We start from the raw sequence: 15,954 nt of genomic DNA on the forward strand, positions 1-15,954 counted from the left end.
GCAACAAAAGCCTATATCCAGGTTAGCTGCCCTCAGCAGGTGTGTCTGCCACCTATACTAAGGGGCGGGGGATACAATGTTACCCACTGACTCTTTTGTCCCCTGAGAGACAGTATCAGCTCTCCCAGATGCACTCCAAGAAGGGTGATCCATCTTTTCCTGTGCATCCCAGGGTATCCTCAAATTGCAGTGTCTGCTCCCAGGCCTTTGCCCTCCTTCTCCAGAGGAACACTGCAGCGCCCACTGAGTTCCACACCAGCCACAGTGCAGACTTCTATAATTCCAGTCTTTTTGCTCCGCTGGTTGTAAAAACTCTTGATAATCAGCCCCTCTCATTTTCCCAGTCAATGGCTTCGGGGAAGTGTTTTCCTTGTGTGATCCCTGTGTGCCTCTCTCTCTCTCTCTCTCTCTCTCTCTCTCTCTCTCTCTCCCTCCCTCCATCCCTCTCTCCCTCCCTCCCCACCTCTCCATGATCAGGGATCCCTCCCCTCCCCTCTTTTTTCCCCCAAATCACATCTCCACACCTCCTACCTTCCATGATATGACCTCTTCTCTCCTTCTGGTTTGCAGTTTGTTCTGTCAGACCTCAGATTTATTTCTTGGGTGTTATATCACAATAATTTGATATTTATCTAGCTGTCTGTCAGTCCTCAGATCTATTTCTTGGGTGTTATATCACAATAATTTGATATTTGTCTAGCTGTCTTGAGGGACAGGTAAGCATAGGGTCCTCCCATTACTCCATCCTCTATGCTCCCTCTACCAATATTTAAATTTCTTCTTATTTTTTAATGTTTATTTATTTTTGAGAGACACAGGGAGGCAGAGCATGAGCAGGGGAGGGGCAGAGAGAGAGGGAGACACAGAATCAGAAGCAGGCTCCAGGCTCTGACCTGTTAGCACAGAGCCTGATGCGGGGCTGGAACTCACAAACCATGAGATCATGACCTCAGCTGAAGTCAGATGCTTAACCGACTGAGCCAACCAGGCACCCACCAATATTTAAATTTCTAATGATGCTCTGATAATTAGTATTTACTTAGTGAATGAATGGTGAATGTATGAATTGATTATTATTTAGGATTAACTATCATAGACTCAGTTATTTTTTTTCTGTGTACATTAATAGTACATTAAGTATTTTATTTTCTTTTGCTAATAAACTAATATGACTAATGTTCTGTTGACCACATAGCATGGTGGTCAAAATTTATATCATCTTGCTTAAAATATTAAAAACTAGATAGAATATATTCTGAGTATAATAAGAAAACAGAGCCCATGTTTTGTTTTTCATATAACTTCTGCCCCCAATAGGGACACCCACTGATGAATTTCACTTCAGTTTGAATTTCAAAAGTGGAGGTGGAAGAAAAGTAGCTTCAGTTTTTTGGGGGAGGAGAGAATGATGGGATACCAGATTCTGATTTAGGGCATTGTCATTCTTTTTGGTTAGATTAAATAAGTCTTGCTTGGATTATTTTCTTTCAGTCTGTAAATTGTGGGGATGATGTTTGAAGTCCTTATGAGTTATAGTATTCTGAACATTTTCTTTAGATTTTATAGTAAACTTTCTACTGAGGTTAGTATCTTTTGTATATATTTTTCTATTCCTTTTTACATATTTTGCTATTCATAATAAATGTATGTATTGTTTTCCTCCTAGGCAAGAGTATATTTTTTATTGTTTTTTTTTTTTCATTTGGAAACTTCAGGACTCCATTAGCCTCCACTCCCATTAGCCTGCATTGATGGGGGAGGGATTTCAATTGGTGTATTTATCAGAGAGAGTCTATGGTGCATACCTCTTATTTCCAGAGTTTAGGTTTCTCAAGTCATGTTTGACAATGGTTGTTGTAATGATCATGATTAACTAAAACATCTGACTTAGTATAAACCATCTCTTCCTATAAATGCTTTGGATAATGATTAGATTGAGGAGAAGACTAGATGTAGTTGAGTTTCACCTTTTCTGGACTCTTTGTTATTGGTGTCTTGATGCTTCACTTACATCTGGGTGCCCAGAGGCAGAAGAATGAAATGTGCATCTGTCCCCGGGACAGGGAGCTGTATTTGTGTTTGTGAGGATAAAAGAGAAGAGAAACCTTACCTTGATGTAAAATTTATTGCCAATTTTATGCAATATAGGAGATCATGACAATAAATTCAAAAATAGTAGTATCTAGTTCCAGTGGTGGCACAAAAGATGCAAATATTCTGACTCATCACCTACTATAACATTCTTTGTTCAGAACATGGAATGTGTTACAATATTATTGGAGAAATTTTGGCTCCAAAATCATGTTTCTTAGCTCCCTGGATAGGTTTGTCAGTGGTCAATTAAAATAAAATCTGGAAAGTCCATGATCTGAGTCTGAGACATTTTTAAAAAATGCTCATTTTATCCTAAAGCACCCAAATGACTTTGTCATATAGTTTTGAATATAGTTCCAAATGCTATTTATTTCTTCCATTCATTGTTTTCTAACCAAAGAGCTTAGTGATTGTGGAGCCTTACAAAAACCTTGCACCAAACAAAAGAAATAGAGTACAGTGCTACAGTTAAATAAAAGGACAGCTATATACCCCCCTACCAAAAGAAAAGATCATGTATCTTAATTCCATGTTGTATGTCTCATTTCTTTTTTGGGTTCGTATTTGAGCTAGTTTGTTTTCTGTTGATTTCAAATTATTCAAAGTAATAATACCTTTGTTCTTGGACATATTCATAGAGTGGAGTGTTACCTTCTAAGTAAAAGGAACCTGATTCTGTTCTCTCCCTTTTATGGCAACCTCTGGCCTCAGAGTTTCTTGTATGCATGTTGTCCACATCCTGACTATATATACTGATGCTTCCTAACAAACTTGATGTGGGCCCTTGCTTTTGTTTTTCCCCACTCCATATGGTTTTACTGCTTGATGAATGTCTATACCCATATTTTTTAGTTCCTGTAGGGTCTTGTCTGTTAAGAGAGTGACTAGAAATGAACCCTTGCCTCCTGCTTCTGCTATCACTTGACTGCTCATAGCTGTCACTTGATTGGTCATGGCTATATACTTGTCTTTCATTGGTGCTGAATCCATGTTGACCCTGGATGTCTACTGATTGTCTATTACTTGATCCTTGTCTTACTAAACTTATGCTGGATCTTATCTTCTCATGAGAAGATGTATCTCCCAAATGCTCCTGGCTGGATTCATGCATACTTATATTATTGAACTCCGACTGTCCATGAGTAGATCCTGATGATTCATGAATCTGTTTCCCCCAATCTTTGGAATTCCCTTTATTACCACTATGGGATCCCTGCCTAAGAGTTGAACCAGATTTTGAATGGCAATGAGCTGATATAGATTGTCCATGGCTGAATATAGAATGGTTGCTTGACTGCCACCTTCCAGATTGAACATGAGTGTCACTTGATGGTTCATGACTTACTACTGAATGCCCATGACTAGATCCCTGCCTTCTAGTTACACTGGATGCAGACTGATTATGGGAATCAACTGATTGTCCATGACTTGAACCTTGTCTTTCTGTTATTTCAGTTGCTTTTGATCCTGTATGGTCATAACCAGAAATTAATTGTCCATGTGTAGACACTTGATTGTTTGCAGCTCTCTCTGTTGACCTCAAAGGGCTAGAATTGTGGCTGCTTGTTCTGCTGCCCCCAGAGGGTCCATACCCAGACTGCCCATAATCATATTCAGCACTTCCATAACTGCCATGTTTCCATCCTTGACCTGATCCATGTCTTTGTCTTCCACTAAGCTGTGACTGAGAATGACTTACTCTAGATTGGTGATGACTGCTATGTGAATGCTTACTTATGCTATCACTGGTGTGTCTATGAGTATCATGCGACTGTGTATGGCTGGATCCACCTTGTTCTGTTGTGCCAATTCCTAACTGTCCACGAGAAGATGTGGTGTGCCCCTGAGCTGAACCTGAGAATGTAGATTTGTCTCCAACATGTCTATGGGAGGATGCCTGTACTCCTGATCTTCTGGAACTAGGTTGCTTATGAATTGAAGTCTTCCCTTGTTCAATTATGGAATGTTTAGAACTATCTCCTGACTCTTCAGTACTAGAACCATGTCTTCTGGTTGTATTACTAACTGTGTTTTGGGGGATAGAACCAAAATGCCTATGACTAGAAACTGAGTGTCCTTGTGACACACCTGAGTGCCTTTCAGTGTCGCTGGACTCACTCACACTAGATCCCTTTCTTCCAGTCCACCTGGATTCTGCGCTGGTGGCTTGTCCATGACCAGACTGGGCAGGTCCAGTGGTGTCTCCTGTCTGTGGGCGAGTAGTTCCCAGTCTACCTTCATGGGTAGATGTTGACTCTCTAAGTTGAGATCCAGCATGGCCATGAGGGGACGCTGTGTGTGTCTGTGGGACTCCTGAAGGCCTTTCACTGGACTCATTGATGCTGGATTCTCTTCTTCCAGTACTACTGGATTCTGACCTGGTGGCTTGTCCATGAGTGGACTGGGAATGTCTAGTGGTGTCTCTTGCCTGTCTGTGAGTAGTTCCCTGTCTTCCTTCCCGGGTGGATCCCGACTCTCCATGTTGAGATCCAGCATGGCCATGAGGGGACCCTGCTTGTGTCTGTGGGACTCCTGAAGGCCTTCCCCTGTCCCTGGACTCACTGCTCCTAGATCCTGTTCTTCCCATCCTACTGGACTCTGTCCTGGTGGCCTGTGCATGACCAGACAGTGTATGTCTGCTGGTGTCTACTTGCTGTCCGTGAGTAGTTTCCTGTCTTCCTTCATGGGTGGATGCTGACTCTCCCTGTTGGAATCCAGGGTGGCCATGAGGGGACCCTGCCTGTGTCTGTGGGACTCCTGAGTGCCTTTCACTGTCACTGGACTCACTGACACTGGATTCTCTTCTTCCAGTCCTACTGGATTCTGACCTGGTAGCTTGTCCATGAGTGGCCTGGGTATGTCTAGTAGTGTCTCCCGCCTGTCTGTGAGTAGTTGTCTGTCTTCCTTCCTGGGTGGATCTCGACTCTCCATGTTGAGATCCAGCATGGCCATGAGGGGACCCTGTCTGTGTCTGTGGGACTCCTGAAAGCCTTCCCCTGTGACTGGACTCACTGCTGCTAGATCTCGTTTTTTGGGTCCTACTGGATTCTGTCCTGGTGGCCTGTCCATGGCCAGAATGGGCATGTCTAGTGGTGTCGTCTTGCTGTCTGTGAGTAGTTCCCTGTTTTCCTTCACGGGAGGATCCCAACTCTCCATGTTGAGATCCGGCATGGCCATGAGCGGATGCTGTGTTTGTCTGTGGGACTCCTGAGTGCGTTTCCGTGTCACTAGACTCACTGATGCTAGATCCCGTTCTTCGGGCCCTACTGGATTCTGTCCTGGTGGCCTGTCCATGACCAGACTGAGCATGTCTAGTGGAATCTTCTACCTGTCTGTGAGTTGTTCCCTGTCTCCCTTTCAGTGTGGATCTTGACTCTCCCTGTTGGAATCCAGGGTGGCCATGAGGGGACCCTGCCTGTGTCTGTGGGACTCCTGAGTGCCTTTCATTGTCACTGGACTCACTGACACTGGATTCTCTTCTCCCAGTCCTACTGGATTCTGACCTGGTGGCTTGTCCATGCCCAGACTGGGTATGTCTAGTGGTGTCTCCTGCCTGTCTGTGAGTAGTTCTCTGTCTTCCTTCCCGGGTGGATCCCAACTCTCCATGTTGAGATCCAGCCTGGCCATGAGGGGACTCTGTGTGTGTCTGTGGGAGTCCTGAGTGCCTTTCCCTGTCACTCAATTCACTGGCACTGGATCTGCTTCTTTGGGTCCTGCTAGGTTCTGTCCTGGTGGCCTGTCCAAGACCAGAATGAGCTTGTCTAGTGGTGTCTCCTTGCTGTCTGTGAGTAGTTTCTGGTCTTCCTTCCCGGGTGGATCCCGACTCTCCATGTTGAGATCCAGCATGGCCATGAGGGGACCCTGCCTGTGACTGTGGGACTCCTGAAGGCCTTCCCCTGTCACTGGACTCACTGACACTGGATTCTCTTCTCCCAGTCCTGCTGGATTCTGACCTGGTGGCTTGTCCATGCCCAGACTGGGTATGTCTAGTGGTATCTCTTGCCTGTCTGTGAGTAGTACCCTGTCTTCCTTCCCGGGTGGATCCCAACTCTCCATGTTGAGATCCAGCCTGGCCATGAGGGGACTCTGTGTGTGTCTGTGGGACTCCTGAGTGTCTTTCCCTGTCACTCGATTCACTGGCACTGGATCTGCTTCTTTGGGTCCTGCTAGATTCTGTCCTGGTGGCCTGTCCAAGACCAGAATGAGCTTGTCTAGTGGTGTCTCCTTGCTGTCTGTGAGTAGTTTCTGGTCTTCCTTCCCGGGTGGATCCCGACTCTCCATGTTGAGATCCAACATGGCCATGAGGGGACCCTGCTTGTGTCTGTGGGACTCCTGAAGGCCTTCCCCTGTCACTGGACTCACTGACACTGGATTCTCTTCTCCCAGTCCTACTGGATTCTGACCTGGTGGCTTGTCCATGCCCAGACTGGGTATGTCTAGTGGTGTCTCTTGCCTGTCTTTGAGTAGTTCCCTGTCTTCCTTCCCGGGTGGATCCCGACTCTCCATGTTGAGATCCAGCATGGCCATGAGGGGATCCTGCCTGTGTCTGTGGGACTCCTGAAGGCCTTCCCCTGTCCCTGGACTCACTGCTCCTAGATCCTGTTCTTCCCGTCCTACTGGATTCTGTTCTGGTGGCCTGTGCATGACCAGACAGCGTATGTCTAGTGGTGTCTCTTTGCTGTCTGTGAGTAGTTCCCTGTCTTCCTTCACGGGAGGATCTCAACTCTTCATGCTCAGATCCAGCCTGGCCATGAGCAGATCCTGTGTGTGTCTGTGGGACTCCTGAGTGTGTTTCCGTGTCACTGGACTCACTGATGCTAGATCCCGTTCTTTGGGCCCTACTGGAGTCTGTCCTGGTGGCCTGTCCATGACCAGACTGGGCATGTCTAGTGGAGTCTCCTTGCTGTCTGTGAGTTTTTCCCTGTCTCCCTTTCAGTGTGGATCCTGACTCTCCCTGTTGGAATCCAGGGTGGCCATGAGGGGACCCTGCCTGTGTCTGTGGGACTCCTGAGTGCCTTTCACTGTCACTGGACTCACTGACACTGGATTCTCTTCTCCCAGTCCTACTGGATTCTGACCTGGTGGCTTGTCCATGCCCAGACTGGGTATGTCTAGTGGTGTCTCCTGCCTGTCTGTGAGTAGTTCTCTGTCTTCCTTCCTGGGTGGATCCCGACTCTCCATGTTGAAATCCAGCATGGCCATGAGGGGACCCTGCCTGTGTGTGTGGGACTCCTGAGTGCCTTTCACTGTCACTGGACTCACTGACACTGGATTCTCTTCTCCCAGTCCTACTGGATTCTGACCTGGTGGCATGTCCATGAGGGGACTGGGTATGTCTAGTTGTGTCTCCTGCCTGTCTCTGAGTAGTTTCTGGTCTTCCTTCCTGGGTGGATCCCGACTCTCCATGGTGAGATCCAGCATGGCCCTGAGGGGACCCTGCCTGTGTGTGTGGGACTCCTGAGTGCCTTTCACTGTCACTGGGCTCACTGACACTGGATTCTCTTCTCCCAGTCCTACTGGATTCTGACCTGGTGACTTGTGCGTCCCCAGACTGGGTATGTCTAGTGGTATCGTCTTGCTGTCTGTGAGTAGTTCCCTGTCTTCCTTCACGGGAGGATCTCAACTCTTCATGCTCAGATCCAGCCTGGCCATGAGCGGATCCTGTGTGTGTCTGTGGGACTCCTGAGTGCGTTTCCGTGTCACTGGACTCACTGATGCTAGATCCCGTTCTTCGGGCCCTACTGGAGTCTGTCCTGGTGGCCTGTCCATGACCAGACTGGGCATGTCTAGTGGAGTCTCCTTGCTGTCTGTGAGTTGTTCCCTGTCTCCCTTTCAGTGTGGATCCTGACTCTCCCTGTTGGAATCCAGGGTGGCCATGAGGGGACCCTGCCTGTGTCTGTGGGACTCCTGAGTGCCTTTCACTGTCACTGGACTCACTGACACTGGATTCTCTTCTCCCAGTCCTACTGGATTCTGACCTGGTGGCCTGTCCATGACCAGACAGTGCATGTCTAGTGGTGTCTCTTTGCTGTCTGTGAGTAGTTTCTGGTCTTCCTTCCCGGGTGGATCCCGACTCTCCATGTTGAGATCCAGCCTGGCCATGAGGGGACTCTGTGTGTGTCTGTGGGACTCCTGAGTGTGTTTCCGTGTTACTGGATTCACTGAAGCTAGATCCCGTTCTTCGGGCCCTACTGGATTGTGTCCTAGTGGCCTGTCCATGACCAGACTGGGCATGTCTAGTGGAGTCTCCTTGCTGTCTGTGAGTTGTTCCCTGTCTCCCTTTCAGTGTGGATCTTGACTCTCCCTGTTGGAATCCAGGGTGGCCATGAGGGGACCCTGCCTGTGTCTGTGGGACTCCTGAGTGCCTTTCACTGTCACTGGACTCACTGACACTGGATTCTCTTCTCCCAGTCCTACTGGATTCTGACCTGGTGGCTTGTCCATGCCCAGACTGGGTATGTCTAGTGGTGTCTCCTGCCTGTCTCTGAGTAGTTTCTGGTCTTCCTTCCTGGGTGGATCCCGACTCTCCATGGTGAGATCCAGCATGGCCCTGAGGGGACCCTGCCTGTGTGTGTGGGACTCCTGAGTGCCTTTCACTGTCACTGGGCTCACTGACACTGGATTCTCTTCTCCCAGTCCTACTGGATTCTGACTTGGTGGCTTGTCCATGCCCAGACTGGGTATGTCTAGTGGTGTCTCCTGCCTGTCTGTGAGTAGTTCTCTGTCTTCCTTCCTGGGTGGATCCCGACTCTCCATGTTGAAATCCAGCATGGCCATGAGGGGACCCTGCCTGTGTGTGTGGGACTCCTGAGTGCCTTTCACTGTCACTGGACTCACTGACACTGGATTCTCTTCTCCCAGTCCTACTGGATTCTGACCTGGTGGCTTGTCCATGCCCAGACTGGGTATGTCTAGTGGTGTCTCCTGCCTGTCTGTGAGTAGTTCCCTGTCTTCCTTCCCGGGTGGATCCCGACTCTCCATGTTGAGATCCAGCCTGGCCATGAGGGGACTCTGTGTGTGTCTGTGGGACTCCTGAGTGTCTTTCCCTGTCACTCGATTCACTGGCACTGGATCTGCTTCTTTGGGTCCTGCTAGATTCTGTCCTGGTGGCCTGTCCAAGACCAGAATGAGCTTGTCTAGTGGTGTCTCCTTGCTGTCTGTGAGTAGTTTCTGGTCTTCCTTCCCGGGTGGATCCCGACTCTCCATGTTGAGATCCAGCATGGCCATGAGGGGACCCTGCCTCTGTCTGTGGGACTCCTGAATGCCTTCCCCTGTCACTGGACTCACTGCTCCTAGATCCTGTTCTTCGTGTCCTGCTGGATTCTGACCTGGTGGCCTGTCCATGACCAGACAGTGTATGTCTAGTGGTGTCTCTTTGCTGTCTGTGAGTAGTACCCTGTTTTCCTTCACGGGTGGATCCTGACTCTTCATGCTGAGATCCAGCCTGGCCATGAGGGGACTCTGTGTGTGTCTGTGGGAGTCCTGAGTGCCTTTCCCTGTCACTTGATTCACTGACACTGGATCTGCTTCTTTGGGTCCTGCTAGCTTTTGTCCTGGTGGCCTGTCCATGACCAGAATAAGGTTGGCTAGTGGTGTCTCCTTGCTTTCTGTGAGTAGTTTCCCATCTTCCTTCATGGGTGGATCCTGACTCTCCCTGTTGGAATCCAGGGTGGCCATGAGGGGATCCTGCCTTTGTCTGTGGGACTCCTGAGTGCCTTTCATTGTCACTGGACTCACTGACACTGGATTCTCTTCTTCCAGTCCTGCTGGATTCTGACCTGGTGGCTTGTCCAGTCCCAGACTGGGTATGTCTAGTGGTGTCTCCTGCCTGTCTGTGAGTAGTTGTCTGTCTCTCTTCCTGGGTGGATCTCGACTCTCCATGTTGAGATCCAGCATGGCCATGAGGGGACCCTGTCTGTGTCTGTGGGACTCCTGAAAGCCTTCCCCTGTCACTGGACTCACTGCTGCTAGATCCCGTTTTTCGGGTCCTACTGGATTCTGTCCTGGTGGCCTGTCCATGGCCAGAATGGGCATGTCTTGTGTTGTCTCCTACCTGTCTCTGAGTCGATCTTTCATTTTTACCTGTGGGAATTCCTCCTGATTTTTCATGGTCATTTTCATAATGCTCCCGGGTAGTTGCTGAATATGTCTCCCATTTATCTGTCTGGGCTTGACTGTCATTTTTGTGGTTATGTTTCGTGCCCTGTGTTGTAGAAGTCCTTCTTTCCTGACTTGCTCCTTGCCTTTGTTGGCTATGTCCATGAATGCTCTCATGATCTTCAGTCTCTTTTGCTGTTGTACTGTGTCTCTTGTTTCTCTCATTATCCCTCTGAGTAGTTTTCTTTGGGCCTGTTTCTCTTATCTGAGTGTGGGCTGAATCTGATATGGGTCTTCCATGTTTTGGACCTTCTTTTCCTGAACTAGTGTGAGAGCTTTCTTTTCCCCTTACCCTAGATTCATGTTGTTCATATCCAGAAGATTCCCCTGAGCTAAACCCATGTTGATCATAAGTAGAAGACTGACTTGTGCTAGCATGTTGATCAGGGTTAGAGGACTTTCCTGAGCAGGATCCTTGGCCAAAATTGGAGGATTGCACTGAAGTGGAACAATGTTGACCACAGCTAGACTGACCTGATCTAGACTCATGTTGTCCAAAGCCAGAAGAATGACCTGAGCCAGTCCCAAAGCTAGGGGACTGATGTGAGCTAGATCCATGTCCAGAGCCCGAGGATTGACCTGTCCCAGACCCATGTTGTCCAGAGCTAGAAAATGGACCTGCACCAGACCCTTGTTGTTCAAAGGCAGAGGACTGACTTGAGCCAGACCCATGTTGACCAAAGCCAGAGGATTGGCCTGAGCCAGACCCATGCTGTCCAAAACTAGAGGAATGACCTGAGCCAGACCCATATTGGCCAAAGCCAGAAGACTGACGTGAGCTGGATCCATGTTGTCCATAGCCAGAGGTCTGACCTGAACCAGACCCATGCTGGCCAAAGCCAGAGGACTGTCTTGAGCTAGACCCATGTTGTCCAAAACTAGAGGACTGACCTGAGCCAGACCCATGTTGTCCAAATCCAGAGGACTGGCTTGAGCCAGACCCATGCTGGCCAAAGCCAGAGGACTGGCCTGAACCAGAGCCATATTGTCCAAAACCAGAGGACTGACCTGAGCCAGACCCATATTGTTCAAAACCAGAGGACTGACCTGAGCCAGACTCATGTTGTCCAAAGCCAGAGGATTGGCTTGAGCCAGACCCATGTTGGCCAAAACCAGAGGATTGACCTGAGCCAAACCCATGTTGGCCAAAACCAGAGGATTGACCTGAGCCAGACCCATGTTGGCCAAAGCTGGAGGACTGACTTGATCCAGACCCATACTGACCAAAGCCAGAGGACTGACCTGAGCTGGATCCATGCTGGCCAAAACCAGAGGATTGACCTGAGCCAAACCCATGTTGGCCAAAACCAGAGGATTGACCTGAGCCAGACCCATGTTGGCCAAAGCTGGAGGACTGACTTGATCCAGACCCATACTGACCAAAGCCAGGGGACTGACCTGAGCTGGATCCATGGTGGCCAAAGCCAGAGGATGGTCCTGAACTAGACCCATGCTGACCAAAGCCAGAGGATTGTCCTGAGCTTGACCCATGTTGTCCAAAACCAGAGGATTGACCTGATCCTGACCCATGTTGTCCAAAGCCAGAGGTCTGACATGAGCCAGACCCATGTTGTTCAAAGCCAGAGGACTGGCATGAGCCAGAGCCATGTCCAAAGCCAGAGGAGTGACATGAGCCAGATCCATGTTGTCCACATTTAGAAAATTCCTTTGAACCAGACCCTTTTTGATGAGAGTTTGAAAAGTGTCCACAAGAACCAGATCCATGTTGACCATAACTAGAAGACTGACTTGTTCCAGACCCATATTGGTCACAGCAAGAGGACTGACTTGAACCTGTTCTCTGTTGTCTTCCACAGTTCTGTGTCTGACCACATGCTCTAGATCCGTATCCTCTTTGACTAGAAGACTGACTACAGAAGCTAGGCTCATGTTGACCACATCCAGAGGACTGACCTCCCGAGATACATCCACGATCTTGTCTTCCACTACTTCCTGTTTGATAACCTGACTGAGTGCAGCTAGATTGATTTCCTTGCCCTCCAAATCTACCTTCCTGACAGGAACTAGAAGTATTTTGTGGACTTCCACACCCACCCGAATTGCTGGAACCACATCCATAGCTTTGTCTTCCACTGTTTTCTGAACCTTTAGAGCTAGACCCAAGCTTTTGTCCTCCACTATTTCTTGACTGAGTAGAGTTTGATTCATGCCCACCAGCATCCAGTCTATGTGACAGACCACCATGACTTTTCCTCCTCTCACTCTTTGACCCAGATCCAGATTCCGATTCATATTCCTTCCCAGATTCCCTGGTGGGGCTAACATGTGACTTGTTTCTTCTATCCCCCAGCTCTCCAGAGCTGGAACCATGTCTTTCTTTGTCACTATTCCATGAGTGACCAGACCCACGGTGTCTTTTCTCAGATTTCTCTTGGTTCTCTGAGCTAGATAAACCACCTTGCCTTCCCAGCTTCCTGGAATTTGACCCACGTCTGTGTTTCACACTTCGCCTCAAACCCTCAGAACCATAACCATACTCCTCTCCCTCCCTCCAATTTGAATGCCTGTAACCTGATTTCTGTTCTGGTGCATCTTCTTCATCCTCTTCTGTTTCACTTTCTTCCTTATGGTGTCGGTGACCACGCCTATGCTTCTTTGACCCTGAAGCTTTACAGTATTCTTTGCTGAGAACCTTGTTGCAGGCCATAGCCAGCTTGAATACCATCAGAAGAAACTCAGTAAAGTCCAGTCTTCGGTCATGATCTCGATCTAGCATGTGCATGATGACATCCACTGTGTCTGGATCATCTGGGTTCTGTATACAAGTGACATACCAAAGGAGACCTGGTCAGCTTAGCCCACATAGTCAGCTAAAATATTCAAGTAGAAAAAATAAAATAAAATATTCAAACAGAGCTGTGGAATTGTGGATGTTTGACAATAGGTATTTTTTTTTTTTAGAATTTTTTTTCAACGTTTATTTATTTTTGGGACAGAGAGAGACAGAGCACGAATGGGGGAGGGGCAGAGAGAGAGGGAGACACAGAATCGGAAACAGGCTCCAGGCTCTGAGCCATCAGCCCAGAGCCTGACGCGGGGCTCGAACTCACGGACCGCGAGATCGTGACCTGGCTGAAGTCGGATGCTTAATCGACTGCGCCACCCAGGCGCCCCAACAATAGGTATTTTTAATCCAGTCAAGGGTTACTTTAAGCTAAAGCAGCCTAATAATTAGGATCCAGCAGGTGAGAAGAGGTAATAGAAAAGAACTATTGGGTTCTCCAACAGAATACAATTCAAGGACCTAAGGTAGGGGACTAGGTACTCAGGTATATACAAGAAGGAATTGAATAAATCAAGTTTAGTACTTGGTATATTTTAGTTTTACATAAATTTTAAATATTACATGCTAATATATTCTTTGTTAGAATCTATAATTTTAAAGTTATTAGCTGAGTCCTTCCCAAGTAAATGGGAAAAAATGCTTGTTTTTTGTTTATAATTTTTAGTAATTCTGGCTACTTAGTCAGATCTCCTTGTAGACATTTCCCTCTTTATACTTTTTCTTCTTTTAAGTCATATTTTAGCACAAATTTATTTTCTGTTATTTTTCATAAGGGGAGACCTGGGAGCATGAAAAAGTCTGAAGGTCTATATGGTGGGGATAAACAGGAAAATGAGGGAAGAAATCACCTTTATAAAAATAAATTCTGCTCCAACAGACTTTCTGATGTGCCCAAGAAGTACCACTCATAGTTTTCCCAAAGACTACTGAGACTGTGCAGTTTTTAGCTACTCTTTGGTCACATAACAGAGAATGGATAGGACCCTAGCAATCTTGGTAGATGGTTCTCACCTTCAGAATTGGACGGAACTCTTTCTCTAGAAGTTCCTTTAGCTCATCCTTGCTCAGTGTGCCACACTCCCCATCTTGGTTGGTATATTTGTAGAAAACATCAATGACTGTGACAACACTTCTTAAGAGGTCCGTCATCTTTTTGCAAGTTTAAGTGTACCTGAAGATAAAAGAAACAAAAGACCCTATTATTCATTTTCTTTTTTAAAAAATTTATAAGTAATTCTAACTTTAATAATAATCATTCTAGTTTTTCAAGTCTCTTACACTTGACAAATACAACAAATAAGGAAGGGTTGAGTATCTGTCAACACAGTAATAACTAACTTTGTTAACTTTGAGTTACTTTGCTAAGATTGTCATGGCATGTTACTGGCTGAACTGGGATAAGCACTCAGATCTCCATGTCCTGGGTGAATATATTCCTTACATAATGTCTCTACACTTTGTGTACTTTGGTGTTCTGAGTGTTGTCCTGGAGCTTCTAAAGTTTCCAGAACCACTCAGATGTATTGTCCCAGTCTCTCTGGTTAGTTTCACTGGTTCTCTTGAGTTAAAAGTGACAGACCTTCTATCACACCTACTTCTCCTCTGGCCACCAGAAGCTAAACAGGACTACTAAGGCCTTCAGCAAATAGAAAATGGTGCTACAGAAGCATGAGATAGCCCTTATCAGAGCTCAAGTACTACCCTAATCTCAGCCTTGACCAAACACTCTTCCTTTTCAGTAACCAGAAAGAAAGACTCAGCAATGCAGGCAGTAGTTTGACTAGTAGATGATTTGATCTTGGAGCCCCAAGGACTTACATTAAATAGGGAAGGGACTCTACACCAGGGCTGACCTCCACCCTATTTGAGCTGGGCAATCCAGAAAAAAAATGTCATGCAAAAGACTGGGAAGAGAATGTGGAATGGCCTAGAAGAAGGCAAATTTCTTGCATTATTCATCTTGACAACAACAGATTTATTCTAAAAAGACCCCAGGATAAAGTAAACTAATCAAAAAATTAAAAGAAAAGAAAAAGAGACAAAAATGAAAAGGCCAAATATATATTAACTCTGGCTTAGCTCTTACTCCTGGATTTCTGCTGTGGATAACAATCAACCAAATATTCATCAGTATAGCTGGATGAATTTTCTCTCACCTGGTTCACCAAAGGAACACGTAGGATAAAGCTTGATGCAGCTTGCAGGGTGACCAGTGGATTGAGATAGTGGCCCTTATATAACTAAAAATGTGTGGGTGCTGCCCTCTGTGGGATGGACTGATTCATTTCTAATCAAATCTAACCCCTCCTCTGTCCCTGTTTATCTTCCTACTTCTTCGCATTCTTATCTTTGATATGATTGCAGAAAGGATGGTGCTGGCCCAGCTTTCAGTATGAGGACATGTTACAGAGCACTTTTTTTTAGCGTCATGCACTTGTGAAAAATAGACTGTGTTTTAGAGGACTAAACAAGGGAATGTGTGGTTCATTCCCTTTATCTAGTGCCCACAATAAATAGCAATGTGTAAGATACTTGGCGGGTGTGCAGTAAATGTATATTCACTTGAAAATGAATATAGGCCATTAGGCTTACCTAATTCATACCTTTTGGCATTAATAATACCTACCATTTATTGAGTTTACTATGTGCTAGATATTGTGCTGAATACTTTTTATGTATCATTTTATTTGATCTTTATAACATTTCTATGATATTTTATTGTTCATTCCAAGAGCAATCATTCAGGGAGCATGAGTCCTCTTCAAGGTCACACAGCCTGTAGGTGGAGGAACCAGGGTTTGGGCCTGTAGCTACCTTATAACCATTCTCTTAACCATTATGCTGGCTTACTTTTGTGTATCTATCACATATACCTATTATATGGAAAATGATGCATT

At 46.6% G+C, this 15,954-nt stretch overlaps 1 protein-coding gene across 7 annotated transcripts; it reads right to left on the minus strand.

Annotated features, from left to right (window-relative positions):
• Window positions 1-2,106: 2,106 nt before the first annotated feature.
• Window positions 2,107-15,266, minus strand: LOC122481196 (filaggrin-2-like). Of its 7 annotated transcripts, none has more exons than XM_043576392.1 (7): window positions 15,214-15,231; window positions 14,876-14,984; window positions 14,069-14,228; window positions 11,065-13,027; window positions 10,005-10,947; window positions 5,510-5,954; window positions 2,107-5,059 (listed from the first exon to the last, which is right to left on the minus strand). In XM_043576392.1, the coding sequence occupies exons 3-7, from the start codon at window positions 14,204-14,206 to the stop codon at window positions 2,690-2,692; spliced, it is 5,859 nt and encodes a 1,952-aa protein (XP_043432327.1). In that variant the 5' UTR covers window positions 14,207-14,228; window positions 14,876-14,984; window positions 15,214-15,231; the 3' UTR covers window positions 2,107-2,689. The 7 variants fall into 7 exon arrangements, with proteins under 7 accessions (XP_043432327.1, XP_043432326.1, XP_043432322.1 ...); XM_043576391.1 differs by having other exon boundaries at window positions 2,107-4,604; window positions 4,830-5,954; window positions 15,214-15,230; XM_043576387.1 differs by having other exon boundaries at window positions 2,107-5,954; window positions 15,214-15,264.
• Between the last annotated feature and the right edge of the window lie 688 nt (window positions 15,267-15,954).

The sequence above is a fragment of the Prionailurus bengalensis genome, chromosome C1 (genome assembly GCF_016509475.1).
Source record: "Prionailurus bengalensis isolate Pbe53 chromosome C1, Fcat_Pben_1.1_paternal_pri, whole genome shotgun sequence".
Lineage (NCBI taxonomy): Eukaryota > Metazoa > Chordata > Mammalia > Carnivora > Felidae > Prionailurus > Prionailurus bengalensis.

Excerpts from the sequence above, each read along its gene's own strand:
- LOC122481196 (XM_043576386.1), bottom strand. The coding sequence starts at position 14,206 with ATGACGGACCTCTTAAGAAGTGTTGTCACAGTCATTGATGTTTTCTAC. Across the intron at positions 13,028-14,068 it reads AGTTCCGTCCAATTCTGAAG|AACCCAGATGATCCAGACAC; the intron begins GTGAGAACCATC and ends ACTTGTATACAG. Across the intron at positions 10,948-11,064 it reads CCAGCATGGGTCTGGTTCAG|GCCAATCCTCTGGCTTTGGT; the intron begins GTCAGACCTCTG and ends GGTCTGGCTCAG.